The sequence below is a fragment of the Hyposmocoma kahamanoa genome, unplaced genomic scaffold (genome assembly GCF_003589595.1).
Source record: "Hyposmocoma kahamanoa isolate Upper Pololo Valley unplaced genomic scaffold, ASM358959v1 224, whole genome shotgun sequence".
Taxonomy (NCBI): Eukaryota; Metazoa; Arthropoda; class Insecta; order Lepidoptera; family Cosmopterigidae; genus Hyposmocoma; species Hyposmocoma kahamanoa.
The window spans coordinates 3,212,200-3,235,525 of NW_020653743.1; the positions used below are offsets into that span (position 1 = coordinate 3,212,200).

The 23,326-nt window shown below is 36.4% G+C and overlaps 1 protein-coding gene across 1 annotated transcript; it reads right to left on the bottom strand.

The window, feature by feature from the left end:
- Positions 1-1,760: 1,760 nt before the first annotated feature.
- Positions 1,761-22,715, bottom strand: LOC113228261 (round spermatid basic protein 1-like). The gene is made up of 12 exons (XM_026461526.1): positions 22,505-22,715; positions 20,832-21,498; positions 19,487-19,672; positions 18,874-18,991; positions 15,939-16,127; positions 13,820-13,960; positions 12,999-13,135; positions 11,773-11,912; positions 10,295-10,445; positions 9,291-9,430; positions 5,759-5,893; positions 1,761-3,899 (listed from the first exon to the last, which is right to left on the bottom strand). Exons 1-12 carry the CDS (start codon positions 22,713-22,715, stop codon positions 3,280-3,282), a joined length of 2,835 nt encoding a protein of 944 aa, XP_026317311.1. The 3' UTR covers positions 1,761-3,279.
- Between the last annotated feature and the right edge of the window lie 611 nt (positions 22,716-23,326).

Below are 23,326 nucleotides of genomic sequence, written 5' to 3' on the forward strand. Positions count from 1 at the left end.
CCCATGTGTAGCGCGCGACATAAGGTATTGGGTTATATTTTATGTAAGTGCATGTAGTTAAGAAATACAGTTTATTGTTCCTTTGTTTAATTGTTGTTTGTATGATTTGTCTGAAGCTATAGGTGGAAACCTGTAATTGGCTTTATGTTCATGTTCCTGTTTTTATTAAATGTAAGAAGCTGTTGGCTGAATAAATATATAACTAAATAGCTGTTATGAAAACTCCCATACCGCGCAGCTACCTCAGGCGGTAGGCCTGTAATAAGGCATAAATAAAAATTATCTCATTATTCGCAATAAGATTAATTCAGTATTGTTTATTTAATTTTCAAATCGTCTTTATTCCATCATATTTGAGTTATGGAACCATTTTGTTTCATATCCGACATGCAGTTGAGGCCTTAAGAATATAAAAATTTTAAAATATTGTAATGATTTAAAAAACTGGACACATTATTGGACTAATAAACAATTTCAAGAGTGTCCAGTTAATTTTAATGAAAACTAATAACATTGATTTTCTTGCATTGTGACCACAAAAGTTAAACGATCGTCAAAATTCTTGAATAACACTGAGATGGAATTGTTTATACAAAAGGTCAGTGGCCACACATTTCAATTAAAATAAAATTACAATATAAAATTCACAAACTTTAAAAACTACGCCTAACTCTATTCAGAATATAATAATTTATACTCTTAGTGCAATTTTTAGAAATATGTGTGAATATTTTCATCTTAACTAAAGTTTTAATTTATTTATTATAAATTTTCGTCTTCGTTAAACTCTCTCAAAATCACATTCTTTGCAGTTTTAGATATATATTTGTTATTTTAATTTGATTTATAATCATGGATTTAAAAAAAAAGAATAAACATATTTTAACTGCACTGGAAAGAGGAAACTTTTTAATGCTGTTTCTTATATTTATTGATTTGGTTCAAGTAATTTTAATTGTATACTTCATGTCTTATAATTCGATATTGTTTATAATTAAAAAAAAGTATAGTGCCTTTATTTTTAAATTCCTTCCATATCTCTCCTAACTGCCGTATTAGACATTGTTGTCGTAACTAAAGGCCCATTTACACGAAGAGAGTTGTAGTATTTGAAAAAACAAACCCCTAGTATTTATTGCTCGTTCTTCATAGGGAAGTCAGCACAGTGAATGAGAAGTAGCTTAAAAAATGACGTTTTCAAATGGTATTAATGAGTTTTTGACTTTGACTGTTGACTTTGTAGTTTGTACACGGTCGCAGTATGCGATTCGTTATTTATTCGTTCGAGATTTTAGTTCTTGCCTGTAGTATTAATCTTATGAACATTATTGCTTGCGACAGTAGCATACGGTTTCTTGCCACGAAGCATGCAATAAACTCTCTCCATCTAAACGGACCTTAAACAAAAACTACGATCTTTAATCAGCTTTCAAAATCGACCGTTTTACAGGCCTACAGTTTATCTGAGTCAGTTCCTGAGGTAGGTGTGCGGTGCGGGGGAGTGAAGATTTTTCTGACGATATTCAATAGCAAGTTGATTGAAAAAAGTGCCTACAAAATTATGATATATGATATTTCATTGACAATTGAAATTAATGGACAAACCATTTGGCACTATTTTGAATCAAGTTGTTATTGAATATCGCCACAAAAATCTTGTTGAAATCATCCCGTGTGCAGCGCGACACAACTGTTACGTAAATTATCACTCTTCCCGCACCGCGCAGCTACATCAGGAACCGACTCAGTTAAGCGGTAAGCATGTACAATGAAATGTATGTATCTTTTGAATAAAACTCATTGAAAAAAACCAGTTTGACACGCTTCAAGCTCAAGATGCCAGGTGTTAGGGCGCCTTCAAATTAGACGCTTACAGAAAGAAAAATTCATACCGTATTTAGAAGCGTACTTGCAACGCCACTGTCGTGACACACGCGCGCCACTTTTGCCACAATTAGTGAACTGGGCACTACAAACGCTCGGATGCCACGCCACCGCAGCGTTTCTACAAGCGTCTATAGTCTATCGTTTTTGAAGACGGAGTAAACTGACATTTGCAGAGTTGCCAGTTTTCATAAAATTTAAAATAGTCATGACGTTGTCGACAATTTTATCGATAGATTGCGAACGAAGGTAAAATATTGCCAAAAATGTCTGATTTGTGAATGTTACCACGTTCTTATGATTACTAATTGCGTTACTGCCTTCTTCATTCTTACCTTTGAGAGTGGGCTTGCTAGTATCAATATCAAATTTTATTGATACACATTTTAAGAAGAACGAAAGAGGCGGGTTTGATTATTTGTATTGAAATAAAATGAAAAACTTTAATATGTCGCCCCATTATGTTTTTAATACGTCTAGTCCTAAATGCAGAGTATGTATGTATGAATTTACAAATATTGCCAGTTCAAATGAACCAGTGCTAAGCAATTGGACGAACAATGATGACTTGATTGTTGCTTAAGCGTAACCAACATTCAGTCAATAGTCGACAAAATATTTATGGACGTCGATAAAATATTTATCGACTGCAAGCACTAGCTGCTTATAAGAGGGCAACACTTAGGCGCAATGAACCGTCATTTTACTCAATTTTCAAAAAAGATAGACTATAATTTGATGGCGCCATTAAACCCAAAATTGGTCGCCTGGAATATATTTCTTAATGCTAGTTACGACATTCAGTTAGGAGAATGACAGATATATTTGAAAGTTAAATAAATTAATGTTAGTGAATATCTAGAACTGCACATTCAACTGTTATCATTCGCTTAGCCTCCACGAGACATCTTAAACTATACTATTTACAAGATTTGCGGTTGCCACAAGCCACCGTCTCAATTGTGAAGAAGCTTTAGTTTAATTTTGATTGAAAATATTAAGAGATCGTATTTTTATTGATCTTTAGAGACAACCAAGCTTATTTAACTAAAACTGGGTGTGACATTTTTTAATGCGCACAAAAGAAGTCGTTTAAATAGGCCTTATTATCAACCGAAACGAAAGAGATGTGCAATCAATAGGATTTTTACCTTTTGACACAGTTCATGATTTTTGAACTATAATTTATTCAAATCTCTCTTCTGCGCTAAAGTGGAAAATAAATCTTAATATTTGCATTTCATAGTAACTTTGACAGGAGACCATATTTTCTTCTTTAAGTCGAATTCAATAATTTTAGATCATAAATATTAACTTACCAATGGAAAAGCTTCCTTTTCACAAATAACAAATCAAAATAAAACTGAAGTCACTTCAAAACGGTATAAGTCACATTTAATCTGGGGGCCGGAGTACCACATCCTGGGATAACTTTGTGTCCTTCACTTTCACATCATTTTTTGTCTCTTTCCCGCATTCCTTCTCCCTGTGTTTGTGTTCCCTTTTGTCGTCAGTTCTGTCTCTTCTATGCTCCTTGTCTCGACGTTCTGACTTATGATGAGACGACTTGTGACGCGATGATGAAGATGATGACGACGAATGGCGCCTGTGGTGATCATCAGGTCGTGTTTTGTCAGACTTTTCTACTCTGTGTTTGTCGTCTTTGTGTCTGTGCCAATTTTTGTCAGCTCGCTCTTTTTCTGTTCTATTTTCTAATTTCTCTGGCTTTGATTCTGATCTGTCAGTTTTATTATCCGTTTTTGAATCTAATTTGTCAACTTTTAATTCTTTTGTAACTTCGACTTTCTCTGATTTAGTTTCTGTTCTGTCGGTTTTAATGTCTTTATCTGATTTCATGTCCGGTTTTTTGTCTTTCTTGTCTTCTGATTTCTCTGTTTTAGTCTGAGTCTCTGTACTTTTTCTGTTTTCGTCTATCTTTAAGTCTGGCTGGTTGAACTTCGCGCTCAACGCTCTCATTTCTATGACGCCTGCCTTGTGTTTTGATTTCTTGTCTTCTGTAAATGTAGAAAAATAATTTTATGATTAATAATAACAGTACATTTTAGTCGAGTATGAATATTTAGTAGGGAACAGCTGGGAACAGCAGATATTCGTTTCGAAATGTATGTCCGAGAATTAGATATGAGCGCCGCCGACAAATGCAATCGGCGCACTGTTCAGGTCAGTTCGATCAGGCGCTCTAATCGTACGCACGCGCACGCTTCCTTATTGTGTACGTGTACGTAGTGAAAATGGCGACGCCGGAAATTGACATTTATAAGAAAAAACTTAGGGACGATGTTTTATTTAAAACATTAATTTGTCAATTTCTGGCGTCGCCATTTTCACTTCGCATACACAATACGGGAACGTGTGCGTACGCACAACCGGGGCCCCTGATCGAACTGATAAAATTTGATTAGTGTAGAAAAGCTCCCATATCTTTCTACGTTAGTTTTGATTATAGTAACCCTCCCTACCTACCCTTAGGGCATACGAGAAGGGCACTATAACCTGTGCGCGCACAGGAACCTTATAAGTTCAGGTTCTGACCCCAGATCAGCCCGTGTACAGGGTTGTCTCAGACCTCTGTCACTTGATCTGGTTCTTCGAGAGGCTAGTGTCTCGGGTGAGCCGCCCCGGGTACACGTACAGTACCCTCCCTATTTTCCGGATAGGTACCGGAGCTGTAGGCTGTTCCTAATAACCTATGCGGCTGGAGGAACTGGAGGATATCTAGCTTATCCTCTACTAGCTCTACTGGCATACTACTAGCTGCGACAATGTCCGGACATAGCGTCCAAGTTAAAGGGCAACTCACGTGCCCCACGCGAACAGACGCGCTCTGTTCGCTTCAGGCCCTCAATTAGACCGCCACTAAGACGCGCTAGCTGCTCACGAGACTGGTGCCCCGGAAACATGCAAAACCGGGGCAGACAAACATGTCCGTCTCTGCAGCTAACCACAAACCCCAGCGAGTCCAAACCAAATGCGTATCACTGGCGGAGGGCTTGGCCCGGACGCCCGCTGTACCCTGGTCTTGCCGTCGAGGTCGTAGTCTCTCCGGAACCCTACCTCTCTGGTCAGTAGATAGGGACAATTACTATAGAAAATAAGTTATTTTAGAAGCCGATTAATGTATTGTCGGCGCTCACATCTACAGGGAACGTAGATGACAAATTTAAAACTGGACTTAGACAATTCGAATGCATTCGGAAATCCAAAGATTGCCGAGAGGTATTATGAAAATAGTTGTAAGATTTAGGCCTTGTTATGATATTAAATTACGGGACGAACAATTCGTGCACCTGGTGGAAAGCGACACGTTTATCCATAACCATTGCAAAGTCAATCAGAGTTTTAAAACACGAAAATCTGAGGGGCACTGCCACTGCGCCCGTCACTTTGAGACATAAGTTGGCAAGTCCCATGTGTCTGTAATTGTCAAGGACCATGAAATCTTTCACAAGGAGCTGTATTGCTACAAAATTGTGTTTTGTAAAAGTTGTTGTCCATAATGTTATGTAGTCCTGTAAGGTTACTAGCAGTATGCTGAATTAGTTGTTGTGAATAAATGGCAGCCGTCCCAAAACACGGCAAAGTGACAAATTTTTTTTTTTTAAGATATAAAAAACCATAACCCAGTTTTAGAATAATGAAATAGTTTAATGATTCAGCTACGCATCGTTAGGGTAGGTTCCGATAAGTCGAAAATGTTAATTAATTTTAACTGTTTTTTAAAAGAGAATTTTGTGCTTTATTTGTTTCAAATTGCAACGGATATTTCACCATTTGTCACTTAGCCGAGTTTTGGTTAGTGGACGACAGATGGTTGAACCCCCGTTCAAGAACGTGGGTCGCGGTGAGCACCCACCGTGCGCGGCGAGGTCGGCGGCGGGCGGCGGCGCGGGCGCCGGCACCGCGGCGGGCGCGGGCACGGGCGCGCACTCCTCAACCGGCGACGACGACGACGACGACGGGTAGTACTGCTTCAGGCGCAGGTGCCACGCTGCAGGGACGAAACATCACTATGTACTTGCACTAATGATTATCAACATAAAATTTTGGTCGACTTCATGGTGCAGGATGCGTGGCAGCAGTAACAGCCTTGTGAACACCATATCGGAGGATGTAGCGTGTCCGATATTGTGCCATTGGACCAGAATTCATGTCACCAAGAAGGGCTGGTGACATGAATTCCAATTCCGCATACCTATTGTTCATTTCTATTATTTATTTTTAAGTATTTCTATTTTAATTATTTTCTATTTTTTTAAGTGTAATTTACTAACATAGTCCTAAGTTTTCAATTATTACTAACAAACCTTAAATAAATAAATTATTATTATTAATAATAATAATAATTCTTTATTTCGGATCATTAAAATAATAATAATAATAATAATAACGCACACATTCAACATAGCCCCGCACTAGGGAAGCCCTATGCCACGGGTGCCATGGACACACGCATAGACAACCACAAATTACACCCAAACTCACGAGAGAAACAAATGTAGGCCATACAAATATTTCTCCCGGCCCGAATCGAACCTGGGACCTCTACGTGGCAGTCCGGCATGGTAACCGTTCGACCATGGAGGCAGTTAAAAACATCCATAGTACGTTAGTACGAGAATTGAAAAACAAGGTTAATATAATACAATGCAGACTTAATGTATAACTACACTAGGAATTGGGCTAAGCCCATAATTTGCTCTATCCAGAATTTTACAATTGAACAGTCAAATCTTCCCGGTATTGCACTTAGAATGCTGTTGGGACTTTGTGTCACGCGACTCAACAGCAACCTTTTTCCGTATTACGGCCTGGAAGCTGTCCGTGTGAGCTTCCGCAAACATACCGGCTTCCCATCAACACTCTAAATGCGCTATAGACACAGGTTGCTCGTAGCGTTATTTTAACTTCGTTCGTCAACATCAATTACATGATCTCAAACTATAATTCATTTTACTTATAATAGGTACAGTGACGTTTGATATTTGAAGTTTCTAGAGATGTAGTGATATAAAATCGAATGAAAAAACCGATTTAAATATCTTATCGAAATAAATTGTAACGAAGAGAGAATCAATTTAGAGACAATAATTTAGAAGCAAATTATAAACAAAATAAAAAGGACTCAATTACTATATTATTAAGTAAGTAAAAGAAATATAATTAATAAAAAAATCAACAACCAAACACAAAATCTACAACAAAGTTAAAAATCGACAGCAACGAAGCGAAGTTGGCACAATTGCTTCAAAATCATCACGCAAAGCAAAACACAAAAGAAACTACATACAAGGTGCATACCATCGAGTATATAAATAGAAATATAGACGAAATGTCATCTAATTTGTTTGAAAACTATTCTGCCATATAATTCCGGTGACAACTGCGCTTCGATTAGCCAACCATTGACGGGTGTCACCAATTGTTTCCCTTCTAATTGACCAGTTTAAGTTGAGCTTTGCTATAATGGACGAAAATTGCAATTGCGATGAAATGTGATTCCGTTTATTTTGTAATTAGATGTTTCGCTGTTTCTCCCCACACCACCGAATGTAACAGCCCCCATTGTTAGAGATGTTATCATTGCTTACCTATCAGTAGTCTGAATTAACATTTTCCAGAAATAACGTTTGGTCGAAATTTCATAACCAAAGTAATTTTGAGAGGAAAATGTTCTTTCTTTTAAACCTAACCTAAGCTAACCTAACCGAACCTAATCGTGCCTTTGCGATAAACATTCAACATATCCTGAAAGAATAACTGTTTCGCTATAATTCGGTTTTCGGTGTAATGAAAATTCGGACAAAAAAATAGGTTACCATTATCATTACTACAATAAATACAGAATATTTTTGGAATCTACGGAGACGTACACACAGTTCAGTTGTTGGCGCTGTACTATTTCAGCTTTCTAATTTGTGATTTCAGCGCAAACGAGAGTTCATATTTAAAAGCGATATCTGTACCATTTGACTGACAAGTTGTCAGGGTTGGATAGCCCTTATTTCGGCTCTATTTCTGGTTATATACTCGATGGTGCATGTACTTGTATTGACGCGAGATACACAATAGTCGATTCTATTTATTCTACATGGATAAATTTTCCGTTTTTAAAACGAGGAAACTTTTATAATATCATGTCATGAAAGTATCATGAAAGTTGGAGAAAAAGTGAAAAAGGGTTCAGGTGAGCAATTTAAACATGATATTTGTAAGTTGCTAAAACGCTTACCGCGAAAAGCCAAGAGAAATAAAAAACAAATTTCCGTTTTACGCATTAACTAGATGGGGTAATTTATTTTTTATCTTTATTCTTTATAAATATAATTATAAATATAATTTATTTTTATCTTTATTATTATCTAAAAATTATATTATATTATTATTTTTATCTTTATCATTTCATTTTCTATCTGCTTATTATACTGTCACATTTACTTAAAATTACAACTACAACAAATATTGTTTGTTTTTGGTATATTATATTATAACAAACTCAATATTTGTTTCGGTAACCTGGTTAAGAGATTAGCAATGGTCGAAAAAAGGTGTGTATGGGCTACAAGGAGCGATATAGAGTTGTTTAAACCACCAAATAGTAACTAATTACTTTTGCGAATTCCAGATTTCCGGAAATGGTTTTACTGCATCGTAAAACAAATTACTGACCTAGGAAGTCGAAGTTAGATTTTAAAGTAATTCTAATGGTACCTTCTAAAAAATGTCTGACAGCCTTGTTGCCGTTTCCTCAATGTGACCGTCAATATGCGGGGTGCGGTGCGGTATCTAAAACTAGGGAGGCGCGTAGAGGGACCATTCTCGTCCCTTTTTTCTTCTCTGCTTTGTTAAAAGGTCAGTTATCTACTGCATTGTTTTACATGGCACCATTAGAATTACTTTAAAATCCAACTTCGACTTCCCAGGTCAGTAGATTTGTCGTACGATGCAGTAAAACCATTTCCAGAAATCCGGAACTCGTGAAAGTAATTAATTAATATTTGGTGGTTTTAACAACTCTATGTCGCTCCTTATAGCTATATCTATACCATGTATCTATATATGTGGAACACCGTTTTCCGACCATTGGAGGTTAATTATAAATAGTATGCGTGTAACGTCAAAGTTGGAATCCCACGTGAAATGGACTATAGGAAGTTCCTTGCGCGATGAATACAAGAGCAACGAAATTCACCCTGTATATACCCACAGCGCAAAACTTTTGGGTCACCGAAATCATCCACGAAGTCATGACATTTTTTAATTTTTATTTGTTAGTAATAAGTTTCCTTATACCAAACTCTAAGTGCAGAAAAATGACCTATCTTAATTGGTTCAAACGAAAATCGAATCCAGAATCTCGTATAACAAAAACATAAGCAGCCACTCACCAACAGAAGTGACAGCAGAAACCGTGCGGAACTGGTGTATGATATTTCTGGGCAGGAAGTAGACGTCGTCCGAGCACAGCGGCAGGCGCGAATAGCGCACACCTTCGCGGCGAAGTTGGTTCAGCTTCGCTTCTTCTAGCCTTTAAAACGAAATGAAATCTCTTCAGACAACAGTCAATAACAATATGTTTATTAATAACTATATAATATGGGATATAAATAAAATGTTTTTTATTTAAATGTAAAATGAGTTGAACATGTCACTGACTGTTTAGTGATGGCCAATTGTAATGCAAACTACAAATCGATTATTTAATTGAATGAATCGATTTGTTCAATCAAGGCACACTAACGGTTTACCTTACATAACCTATATAAGCATATTTAAAATTTCCGAAATCTTAATTTTAAATCCTCCTTCAAATCCTTAAACTTAGTCACTCGTTCGATTGCGAGTAAAATATTCAATTTACTAATATATTACAAAACTTTAATTGAATGAACCAAATGTTTTTTTCGTACATCACTGCAGCCATAGACAAGTCATAGATGTATAGATGAAAAATAACCTCACTTTTGGACTACCATTTTCCAAATACGATTTTAAGATGCTGTTCAAACAAATATTGTTGAAAAAAGTGATGAGATGTCAAGTCAAAATCTTCGAAACATATCAAGTGCGTTACGATTCTTATCATTAGTAGCATAGACTTTAGTTAAAATTTTAAAATCATAAAGTCTATGTATTGTTGATTGTACTACTAAAATCAAATCATTTATTTCTTTGTAATGTACAGGTTAAAAAGACGTTACAATATTGAATTTTGAATCATTGTTATCGGCCTTGCGGCAGACAAAGTTTTCATGTTTTTTTATGTCATTTTAATGTAAAATATACAGTCCAATTAATCGCAACCCAATAGTAATCTATTTTATTCTACTCTATCTCATCTCTTAAGTGTGACACCTGAGTACAAAGCCACAATATAAAGGTGCATACTAACCATGTGACGCACTGCGAAATGGGCGGTTCATAAAGGTCAAGCTGCAGGAGTACAACGAGCTTGTTGAAGTCTGCCGCGTGAAAAGCCACGACGTCCTTGGTGATGCGACCGCGGTCCGACTCGTCGCCGCAATGTATCGCCTTCAACACTCCTGCGTCGACAAAACCATCAATTGAATTTACCGATATCTTATAACTCATCAGTGGCAACAAAGGCTGTATAGAAATTGATAGTAACAAAATATGGTTTCACTTTAGAGCTCCTTGTGAAAGAGTTCGTCCAGGAAAGTACTGTCACCTTGCCCATTTCTGCCGCTAAGCAATAATGTGAGCATTACTGCGTTCCGGTTTTGAAGGGCGCTGCTGAAACTACATTAGTAATTGAATGAAAGAATGCCTTCACTGCCATTCCACTGAATATTGAGACTCTTCTAACAACTATTATCATAATTGCAATATTACCTTAGTGAAGTCTCAATGAAATTACAATCAGCGTGGTTTTAAGACAATTAGAAGAGCGACTAAATTTTAGCTGGTGTTTAAAACACCCAGGCAAGAGACAATATATAACTCTTCTTTTTATGATATGATCGTCTTTCTACAGTATGAACATCTCTTTTTTTATACTAAGAGATGGGACGAACAATTCGTACGCCTAACCAGAGCCGTTGCAGTGTCACTCAGAGCTTTAAATTGCAAAGTTCTGAGGGATACTGCCACTGTGCTCATCACCTTCAGACCTAAGTTGACATTTCTCATGTGCCTGTAATTTGACCACATCGAGTATATAACCAGAAATAGAGACGAAATGTCATTTAATTTGTTTGAAAACTATTTTGCCATATCATTACTGTGACAACTGCGCTCCGATTGGCTAGCCCGAGTTCGAAACAATTGACGCGTGTCGTCAATGGGTGTCGTCAATTATTTCACATCAAATCGACCAGTTAACTTGAGCTTTGCAGTAATGGACGATAATTACAAAATTACATATTTAATATTTAATTACCGATGAAATTTGATTCCGTTTGTTTTGTAATTAGATGTTTTGCTGTTTTTCCTCACACCACCGAAAGGAACAGCACGCCATTGTTAGAGTGATTATCTTTATTAAAATAAATACAGAATATTTTTGGAATATACGGAGATGTGCACACAGGTCAGTTGTTGGCGCTGTCTATATTTCAGTGCAAACGAGAGTCGATATTTATAGCGATGTATCACTGATGAGTTACTAGGAACGTGTGGCTCTATTTTGGCTCTATTTCTGGTTATATACTCGATATTTGACCAGCACCCCTACCCTTCACAACCGGAACACAGTAGTGGTCACATTACTGCATAAATAGGTAAGGCACTACTAAAAAGTTAAAACTGTGCAATCACTAGGTTAAAAACCTATTGTGGTGGTTTATAGTTCCATATATTTGTTCCAGGCTTTATACCCACGAACAATTCAATAATAAGTAATGTCCTTACCAACAGCGGCAGTGGTGATTCTGTCCAAACCATGACCGACGTGGTCGGCGTGAGCTCGAGTCCTGTCTTCGAAGAGGAACTCCCGGGCTTCGCTGTACCGCGGTAGGTACTGCAGGTTGCGTAGCTCATTTATGCCCGTCCTAAAACATTAACAAGGTAATAAAGCTAAATGTTTTTAAGTGCTTAAACGCCATTAATTGGCAAAAACAAGGTAAAATAATCTTTAAGGTGGTAAAGCGTACAGCCCAATCATAATTACGCTTTGCTGAAACTTGGGTGATACTTCATAGAAAAGTATGAAAGTGTAATAATAGTGAGCAACGTAATTATAAACATCATGTTTCATCAAACATATTTCTATTGCATATCATGTTTTTACTATTCTTTGTTTCAATCTATTTTAAACAAAAAGTAAACAAACAAGTCATTGATCCGACCCGTTTAGTGATGGCCAATTGTACTGCCAACTACAAAACGTTTAATTGAATGAATCCATTTGTTTAAGTTAATCAGTTGGAATAGCGGTTCATTTTGCGATTTCGGTGCTGATTACTACCAAAAAATATGTGATGCGATACTGAGTAATGGATATTTCTACTGCTACTGGTTTTCCTTACTAAACCTACGAGTATAAAAGCTTATTTAAAATTTCAGAAATCTTAATTTTAAATCCTGTTTCAAATCCTTACACTGAGATACTCGTTCGATTGCGATAAAATTTTTAATTTACTAATCTATTACAAAAACTTTTGTTCAATGAACCATTTATTTTCCGTACAGCAAATATGCAATATCATAGACTAGTCATACTTCTATATTTGAATAAAATAACCTCACTTTTGGACTATCATTTTCCAAATACGATTTTTTCACGTTATTTAAAAGAATACTGTTTGAGATATCAAGTCGAAATCTTCGAAATATACGTGAAAATGTATTTATTGAGTGATTGCTTTAGAATAAACTAAACCGTTTTGTTTACTTTTAGTATGTAATGGATTGGAACAGACCATACCAGGATATTCGTAGATATTTCTTTTTGAGAAAATTCTCCACTAGTTTGTTATCCATAACGATATAAAGATCCAGCAACTCGACTGTACTCGCAAGGAATATCCGATCTGCAGTTCAGTTGGCAAGAGCGGTAGCCACAGTGAGGCAAAGACAGTGGTTCAAGCACAATAATAAACTAAGCAACGTTGTTTAAAAGACGTGATCATACTAACCGCCTCTTCTTGATAGGACTCTTGCCGAGCTCGGCCGTGGGCACCAGCTGTTCGCCCGGCCGGATCCACAGGATGGGCCCGTCGTTGGACTCCTGCGGGTCCATATCCACAGCGGACATCGAGCCCCACGGCATTGTCTGCATCACAATTACAATATTCTACTATACGATACTCTTTGGTTGCATCCCCATTGCATTTCGGTCCTAATACCAAATTGTTTTCAAAATTAAGTTCGCGTAGTGTGTTCATTGGATACATCGATTTAATTATACCTAGTATAATATAAAACTGCCTCCGAGGCCGAACGGTTATCATGCCGGACTGCCAAGCAAAGGTCCCAGATTCGATTCCCGGGCCGGGAGAAATATTTGTATGGCCTACATTATTTCTCTTGTGAGTTTGGGTGTAATTTAAGGTTGTCTACGTGTGTGTCCATGGCACCCGCGACACAGGGTTTCCCTAGTGCGGGGCTATGTTGAGTGTGTGCGTTATTATTATTATACTGTTCTGTGCGGTCACTGCAATTTGAACTGCCTCGTGGCCGTGTGCCACGCGGTACTGATTTTCGGCCTGGCTTTGTCGACTCATTTCTTTTTAACAGGCTTCAAAAAAAGGAGGAGGTTCTCAATCCAACTGCACTTTTCTTTTTGTGAGTGTTACGCGAGCCCGACCAATACAGTACCGCAGTATTGATCTCATTTCAGTTGGAAGAAAATATTCCACGTCTAACACCCTTAGAGTTTTTTTAAAGACAAGTTAAAATTATTCTACACACAATTCAATTTTCACGATGAACATTGATTATAATAAGTTATACATACCACGTTCAGAAAGGGGCACTCAGAAAGCATGTTTAGCATATCCGGGAAGTAGCCCCCTACTTCCTCATGAACCGTGCCGACCAGCGAAATCTGGTGAAGAGGGCCCGAGCGGAACGTGCCTGCTGCGTATGATGATTGCACCTATAAAGTAAAGTGTTATTATTAATTTTGAGTAGGGTTGGTACAGTCACATGCATTCCTATACATATATGTATAAGGTTATTTTTAAAATACTGACAACCTCTCAGGACTATATTACTAAAATCATAAACCACTTTTGTACCATGACTTTTAAAAACATAATAAATTTGCCACAAATAAACTTTTCAGTTTTTGTTGTACAGTCTGACACTTTTTAGATCCATATTCAGCCGGTTGTGTGGAATGGCTACCATCCTGGTGTTCTACATTTACTTCTCTCATGAGTTTGGGTGTAATTTGTGGTTGTTTGTATGTCCATGGTACGCGCGACACAGGGTTTACGTAGTGCGGGGCCATGAGTGTGTGGTTATTTTATTTATTTGTATTTGATAGTAAGTTAAGTTCAAATGTCGAAATAAGAATAAGAAGACAATAACGCAATGAGTAATCAGATATTTTTGGCAAAAGAAGGATGGCGACATCCTGTGTATTTTGTGACCCAGTGTTTTTGAAGACGTGCACGTGACGTGAAAACCTATCAATACTTGTGATTCATTATCAAAGCATCAAAAAAGGTAATTGAGTACGGAGTAGAAGCAGAGTAGTCCTGTATTTCGCTTCAGATGTATGTTCGTAGTAACAGAAAACAACAAGTTTTTAGTTTGTTCCCAAAAATAATAAAGAACTTCCCGAATATTCCCAAATCTGCCAAACTCTGCCACATTTAATATAACTTATCATGTTCTGCAGCAACGAAAATGAATAAAAATGAAATCTGCCCAAATGGCAGAAATCTGCCACAAATGGTCACACCGTTCTCAATATCAATGTGACATTGACACTGACAAGAGGTCTCTTGTCAAAACGTTCCTTTGCAACTATCATTATCTCTCATTTAAATATTGTCTAAATATTTTTGTCACATTGTGTTTTATTTTTTGCTTCATGTCATTACTGTTTTATTGATTATTTCATTAGGTAGTTTTATAGCTTTAATGTTTTATGTGTGTACTATAAAATAACCAATACTTTAGGTTGGTAAACATTCAATCATGCTTAAAATGTAACACACGTACAAGAACGTTACCTAATCTATGGTCGAACTTAATCAATTGCGTTGTGTTCTTGCATCTATTCTAAAATACAATGTTTCACAATTTCGTTATTCCCGACTTCTAAAAATATACAAAAATATATTGATAACTAGGCATAAACTAAAACGCAAAATTATACTAGCATAGTCCCATGACCGGTTCTACGTCGTTAATGAGGAAGCATTCGCAATCCTTCTTTTAGCTTGTTTCACTATTTATCGATAACACTGGCGACAACAACTACACTCTATTTAAAATTTTATTAAAACTCTTCATCGTCTTCAAAACGATAGAATATGGTATAAAAAGACTTACAAAATGCCTGGAAAGGGTGACCATGACGTCTCTCGATTTTTTTTCTTTTTTTTATGATAACAAGTAACGGGACCTACAAGCCTTGTGGTAAGCGACACGCCTGTCCATAACAGTTGCAGTGCCACTTTAAATAACAAAGATCTGAGGGGCACTGCCGCTGCGCCCTTCACCTTGATACATAAGTTGACAAGTCCCATGTGCCTGTAATTTTACCAGCACCCATACCCTTCAAAACCGGAACGCAGTAATGCTCACATTACGGCTTGGCGGCAGAAATAGGTAAGGTGGTAGTACTTCCCTGGTCGAATTCTTTCGTAAGGAGCTCTACTGCTGAACATCGTGTAAAGTTGCAAGTTATCGTGTTAGCTCTAATAGTCCCATATTTACTGCTAAGTTTAGCCCCTCCCTAACCTTTAGTTATACGAGAAGGCCACTATTACCTGTTCAAGCAAGCCTGCGCAGGGAACTTATCAGTCATGTCACAGGTTACATCCAGTTCTCAAAAGGCAGGTGCCTTGGGTGGGCTCTAAAAGACAACTTATATATTTTGTGGTATATAATAAACTTACCTGTTGATAATACCGGCTGATGGTAGTTGTCTCGATATCAGACGCTCTGGCCAGCACTCCAGCCTTTACAGGCAGGTTGGGGTGCGTGTCAGACAAGTACTGCAGCAGGCAGGGAAAAGGCGCTGCAGCACCGCGGACCACGCCGCATACGAAGTGAGCCCAACCCTCGCTGTCCTCAGAGAACACCAGCTGGTGGGAGACGTCCATTCAATTAGCAATATTGTTTTACAAAGCAAAATATTTCTTATTTTTTTAAATTAATAATAACACACAATCATAACCCCGCACTAGGGCAACCCTGTATCGCGGGTGTCATGGACATACATATAGACAACCACAAATTACATCCAAACTCACAAGAGAAATAAATGTAGGCCATACAAATATTTCTCCCGGCACGGGAATCGAACCCGGGACCTCTGCGTGGCAGTCTGGCATGGTAACCGTTCGGACACGAAGGCAGTTGCCTTCCCAAGGAGCACACTTTATACGCCTCAAAACTATTATATCTATAAACAGTCTTATTATGGTATAGGTTTAGATAATAGGTCTCTGTAAATGGTTTTAGAAAAAAGAAATTGGTCTTATAGACTTATTTCACTCAAGTCAAAATTTTAAAACCTTCATACCAAACAATTTAATTAAGTGTGATCTCTCTTAAGATTTACTCTTATAGTACTTATTTTAAGTTCATCGGTAGATCAACTGATTATTTTTAGTAAAATTGTTCTATACACATCCTGTAGACTATTAATACTCTAAAAACTAGTGTTCTTTATTATTAATACAAAGAATGAACACTCGGAAAAAATTCCTTCGATCCGGCCGGATTCGAACCGACGTATTTTAGTAAGACACGGTAAGCTAGAACAAACTAAGTGGAATAATTTCACAAAAAATAATTGAATATCAATTCAATAAAATATAGTGTTCTTAAGTTTATTCTAGATATATTTCACTTAGAGACATTCGTGCGTCTTAAGTAGATTTTATTTAAAAAAATACTATAATTAGGGTTTTTACTCTATTGGACGTTGCAAGAGTTCATGCAAAATAAATAAAGAAAAGAATATTAAAAGATCTGGTGAAGATGGTGAACCTTAGATATTACGTCACATCATTCGATACATTAGTCGGAAATTCGCGTGCGAGCCGGGCATGATGCATTTTTGTTTGTTGACAAATAAATAAATATTGTGAAGTAATTCCGTGTTCAGAGTGATAAAAACAGTAGAAATGAGCGCGTAAACTACTGTATTTCAATGTTGTATATGTGTATTGTGCCGTCTATCAATAGAATACAGTGAAATCATTGTGTGAAATGTGGTTGGAGTGAAGAAATAACCTCAATTTTGTAATGAAAATTTTATTTCTTCCAACATAAGCTAGGTATGTCATTGAAATATACCTTATATGATAGGGAATTTATCCACCTTTCTAGTCATATATAACACATTCCATATAATTATAGAGAATAACGTTTTTTTTGCGACAAATTTGACTATTTAAATTGTTTTTTAGACCTTGTGTTTTGATTGCATAATACGTTCACCATTCCTATAACTTTTACTCCATAAAAAGGTTTTGTAATACCGTCAAAACTAAAAATCGATTAGAAACATCGCGTTTTGTAGACAAACATAAAAGCTTTATAGGAGTGAATATTCTTCTACAAGATCAACTACACTAAAGCAAGTAAAAATAATCTTTCCGTATTCTAAAGCTTTTCTATAGATAAAGCTACAGACAAAATCACCCAATAGTGTAGTGTTTTATTTTTAAAGGACTATGAAGTAGCCGAGAAAAATTTCTTTCCTTTATATAGTAGTATAGTAAGTCTAAGTTGAAATTAGCTTGAAGAAGCCTGGAACTTCTTGGAAGTGGTTAGTTTTGCGAGTTATTTTGTATATTTAAGATTTCTATAAATATTTAAAACCGAAAAGCGATAACTGTACTTTTATTAAGTTTATATTTATACATAAATATTTAAAATACAGCGAGCGCATTACTTTTATGACAGGTTTTTCATTACTTTTCACTATGTATTTAAAGTCGCACGTCAATTCGCGCTTTCCAAACGACTAATCATTGCGCGAAAAAGTCAGAAATATTATATCTAATTTCGCCATGTTGCAATTTTGATAGTTTGTATTTTGTAAGCTATTAAACTTGAAATCTATTAGTGTTAAGAGAATTGCGTCTTACGTTTGTAACGCTTTAGTTACTTTGGTTTTAAAATAGCATTACTAAGGAAACTATCATAGGGTATAAATTATCTAAAAACTGTCTACAAGACTAAATCCTGTTCTACAAATGGTCATGTAGCATTCTAGAAGAGTTACTTGAAAAAAAAAATCAGAATCACTCTTAACACTACCTACAAATAATTTCTCAAAGCACTCTTGTGATCTACTGATAAAGTTGTGCCCACTTTTACTTCAAATTATCTAGAAACCTTCTTCAAGATATTTTGAGGGAATTTGAACTATTAAAATGTACAATCGAATTAAATTCTATTAGATATCTTATAGTATATCTTTGGATATAGATATGCTTTGGGTTATACAGTCAGATTGCAATGCCTATTCTACAATCTAGACAGTGGTAGAAATTATTCGCATAAAAGTAGATTCAGATCTTAAAATCAATTATGATATACGGTATGGTATGATGGTAATATTCAGCTATCAATTTGCAAATGGACGAGTAATAATTCAGACAAACAAGAATAATTCAGTACTATTTTCTACAGAGGAGTAGTAGCCTAGTACACCTTTACGTATGTGAAATTATGTGCAAAACTAGTGGACAATCGAAGTACATTTAATTTAAAATTAAAATAGCAATAATCATTACCTTCAGGGACACCATAGTTTCCTGCTGACATATGAAAGGCTACCTATAAAAACAAAATAACAATGGCCCAAATACGTACCTTGAGGAACTCCTTGGCCAAGGCCTCTTGCTGAACGGCATTGAGCATGTCCACGTCGCGCTGGTGCAGGTACACTACACTCGCGCCGCCATTCGGGTGCGTCTCCACTCGCATTAGTCTGCATCACAAGTAATGTTACAGTGTACAGTTAATTCCATCTGATAGTGGCTATGTGGAGACAGCATTGTTTTGATTATTAGGTTCAAACATAGTATAACTAATACTTAGCACAACAAGATTTGAAATCTAGCATATTCAGTGATTGCACTGGCTCTTTCTACCAAAGCAAGCCAGGTACTGCTACTTCGCAGGAACATTTGTTTACCCAAAAGTTCGAGGAATTACATCTATTTGCGAAATTTTATTGAAATTGTTTAACCGGAATAACCGGATTCATCCCCTAGTTTGCCACCCTTAAAGGTGCCACCCCAATACTGAATGAGATACCCTCCTTTTAACAAAAAAGAATCATCAAAATCGGCTTACAAAGCGGCCGGAGTTATCGCGGAAGACAAATACAAAAAAAGAAAAAAAATACAGTTGAATTCAATTCAATTGAGAACTTCCTCTTTTTTTTAAAGTCGATTAAAAATGACACAATTCCAATTCTCACCTGTGATATTTAAGGCCCTTGACTTCAGGGTTCTCAGCAAGAGGGCCCCACATCTCAGTTGACGGCAACCCGACTCTGTCTCGGCGACATTGCACGCCGATGGAGCAGCGCTTGATGCGCGCACGGCGGCGGCAATGGTGGCAGGAAGATGATGATGACGAATGGTGACGAGATGATGAATGAGATCTGTGGAGATAACCGTATTTTGAGTCTTTTATTGCAGATTGCCCTTTTCGAGATCAGCCACAGCCTCCACATGTAATGAAAGTGATGAAAAAAAACATGGAAAAAACACTGCACCATCGTTTTCTTTTTAAATTTGGTTCTTTTACAATTAAATAAGACTCCAACTTTAAAAATAATAACAATAGCTCACACACTCATAGCCCTGCACTAGGGAAACCCTGGTGCAATGGATACACATAGATAAACACAATGTACACCCAAACTTAAGAGTGAAACAAATGTAGGCGATACAAATTTTTCTCCAGGCCCAGGAATCTCACCCGGGACTCATATGTGGCAGTCCAGCTTGGTAACCATTCAGCCACAGAGGCAATTAACTTTATTTTGGGAATATATAAATTAATTTAAATTATGTGACATTATGAACAAGTTGTGCACCTGATGATAAGTTACATGCCTGTCCATAACAGTTGCAGGGCCACTCAGAGCTTCAAATCGCAAAGATCTGAGGGGCACTGCCACTGCGCCCATCACTCTGAGACATAAGTTGACAAGTCCCAAGTGCTTGTAATTTCACCAAGAAGTCTTCATTTTCTTCATTTTAATCAGTAAGTATTTGTGGTCGTGTTGTTAACATTTACTAACAATGGTGTTGTTAATATTCACAAATATTTTTGTTTCATCTCAGAAAAAAAATGTTTTTTTTACAACACTAAATGAAAGTATACATGTTAAAACCTAATGTCTTATACCCTTATACATAACTGCGTTTTTTAACGCCATTCAGTGAATAGCAACTGCTATTAGTTGAAGGAGAATCCTTGTTAAAAGAAAGTTGCAAGTTCAATGTCTTACTGGTAATTTAAACTTATTATTAAATGTTGTGCAAATTAAGTCATTTTCATTATCACATAATAATGGAGCATTTCCAAGTAACCACAGTTTTGTTTATAGGTTGCTAACGAACGTTACAAGCTAACAAAGTTTATTGTCACATAGTTAATGGTTAATATCATTTAAAGAAGTCTGCAAATTGGAAAAACAGAAACAACTTTATTTACAATCACTCAGTTTCCTCAGAGACCCATTTTTACGCAGAAGAGGATGCTGGAAGAGTAATGCAGAGCAACAAATAACACATAAAAGCAAACAAACTTACCTCTCCTTCTCTTTTTCCTTTTCCCTCTCAATTTTGATATCGCTTTCTGTTTTAACCTGAACAGGCTCTGCTTCCCTTATACCCCTCATAGGTTTATAAACCGGTGAATCTCTCTCTTGTTTAATCTTCAATGGTAACTCCAAATTTCCATAACACGGTAACTCCCTTTGAGGTGTAGGCTGGAACCTTATAGCCTTCATTGCGAGACTCAATTGTGTTGCTGGTCGCAGTGGATTTGAACTCTCCAGTAAAATGTTGGACCGTGTCACTCTTGGGTACTTATACTTGAACATTGATCGTTGGAAGTGAGAATTGATTATTTGTAACTGTTTTGAGACTGATGAGTATATTCTCTTTGTCATGTCATCGTTTGGTATGGTCTTGGACATATATGTTTGCTTCCATGAAGCGTTTATTCCGCCAAACCAGTCAGTTTTCAAGGGCTCTTGATATATATCAACAATACCATAGTCTTTATCAGGATAATTAAATAACAGTGGGTTTTTCACGATCGGAGACTTTTGCAAAACTTGCAAGTTTAATATTGCTGCATCTCCATACCCTCCAGAGTCAAACACAGGCCATATCTTACTTAGTTTGTTTGGCCGTGGGTTCTCACCCCAAACGCAGACGTCTTTTGTGTCATCACTAAGTTTGCGTTTTTTGCCTGGAAAAAATGACAATAATGAAATTAATAAGAGACTGAAATTATTACAAATTATGTTTCGAAATAAGGGAAATAGATTGTGTTATTTACTCTTGTTTTGTCTATTTTCTCCCTAGCTCACCCAACTTAACATGTCCACCACTTTTATTATGATGCTTACTTACATAGACAGCCTCCTAAAGCCGTATGTGCTCAAGGTTCAGAACCACTTTAAGTGCATTTAATATATAATGCTAATGTGGTGTCACCAGTCAGTTACTTATATACACTACAGACCTTATTATTAGACAATAAGAACTATAAGTTTCTCATAAAGCCTTCACTTCTAATGCAATAGGAAAAAAGAAAAATTTTTTTTTAGAAATGTACAAATCTTAACATCTAGAATCTGTTCAGCAGATGTTGGTTTATGCATGTGAAGCAACACATGTGCTGTTATGACAAATAGAACTGTGTTTCAATAAAGAATTACAAACGTTTTTTTAGTAATTACAAATTGGTATATAAGAAACTACCAACAATCACTAAATTAACTACAAAATATACAATTCAGTTCATATTGTTCACAATGATATAATAATAACGAAAATCATGTATTCTCAGTGGTTTTTCTGGGAAGTACCAAAGTGATTAATTGGAAAAAAACACAAGAGTTAGTGGAAAACAGTGTATAAAGCTTTTTTAACAATAGAAAGTAATATCGAGATTCCAACAAGGTCAGATGTGGTGCAATTGTCTTGAGTCATAGGCAACTTTCAGTTTGGAATATCATAAACCTTTTCTTGTCATAATGTAAAGTTCCAGAAAGATATTAGAAAAAATTCTCGTCTTTAACGAGAAGGGAATGTTTATAAACAGTTGTGACCTCCATTTAAATGATGTAACTAAGTGATGAGGTTAAGATTCCCACCAACATTTCGTGATAATAATCAATAAAGTCTACTGTTTGGTACGAAGAAAACTGAGAACGTTATGTTGATGTGCGTAAAGTAGATATGTAGTATACCTTTTAGTTCAAGGGATTGCCCATGTTTCAAATTGGTTGACACACTTGGATCATATCCCAATTTCGACAGTTTTCGATAGTCATGAGTCACGCGGCGACGTTTAGTGCCCTCGCCGGCGTCTCCCTCGCCATTCGAAGCACTATAATCATCAGCGAAATCTCGATTTTCACTAACTTTTACATGGGATTCTGTGGCTCCGTTAGACGCCATTGTTTCAACGAGAAAGATGAAATCTCGTTAAAATAAACGCTACGTATTACTCACAACATCAATATTATAGACAAATGCAACATTGATAACACAAATCACCTATAAAACCACACAGAAAGTTAGGAAAATCTGTAACTCTGAATAAAAAACAACTTGCGACGCCATTTAGGCTACCTCACACTTTTTTTGACAATTTTTTTGTGCCAATCTTGCGTATGACGTGGAGCAAAGGTCGCACGTAATTCAGCCTTTGAAATCTGAAAATATTTTTCATAACACAATAGTTTACTTACTTGTTTGCAGATAAACTAATTAGTTACATTAATTTTAATTTTAACTTGTAATAAATTTATTTTCATTAAATTAACATAACACACAAAAAATTGGAAATAAATCGATTACAGCACCATCTAGTATAGACGTTTGAAAGCACTAGAACATGAAGCGCATTCAGATACTTCTAACACCGCACAATTTTTTATGATGTCTCCAAAGATGACGCTAACGATACCTTTATTTGAAGAAATTGTTTTTGTAAAGTGAAACTGAACAAAAATTTAAATGTTTACATGAATGAACAGGGAATGCCACGCTTAATTTCCTTGACTCTA

What these genes read in the sequence shown, in the direction of transcription:
- LOC113228261 (XM_026461526.1), bottom strand. Translation starts at nt 22,715, where the DNA reads ATGGCGTCTAACGGAGCCACAGAATCCCATGTAAAAGTTAGTGAAAAT. An exon ending in TGGCCAAGGAGTTCCTCAAG is followed by an intron (nt 16,128 to 18,873) that starts GTACGTATTTGG and finishes GTCTCCCACCAG; the next exon opens with CTGGTGTTCTCTGAGGACAG. An exon ending in AGTGCCCCTTTCTGAACGTG is followed by an intron (nt 13,136 to 13,819) that starts GTATGTATAACT and finishes ATTGTGATGCAG; the next exon opens with ACAATGCCGTGGGGCTCGAT.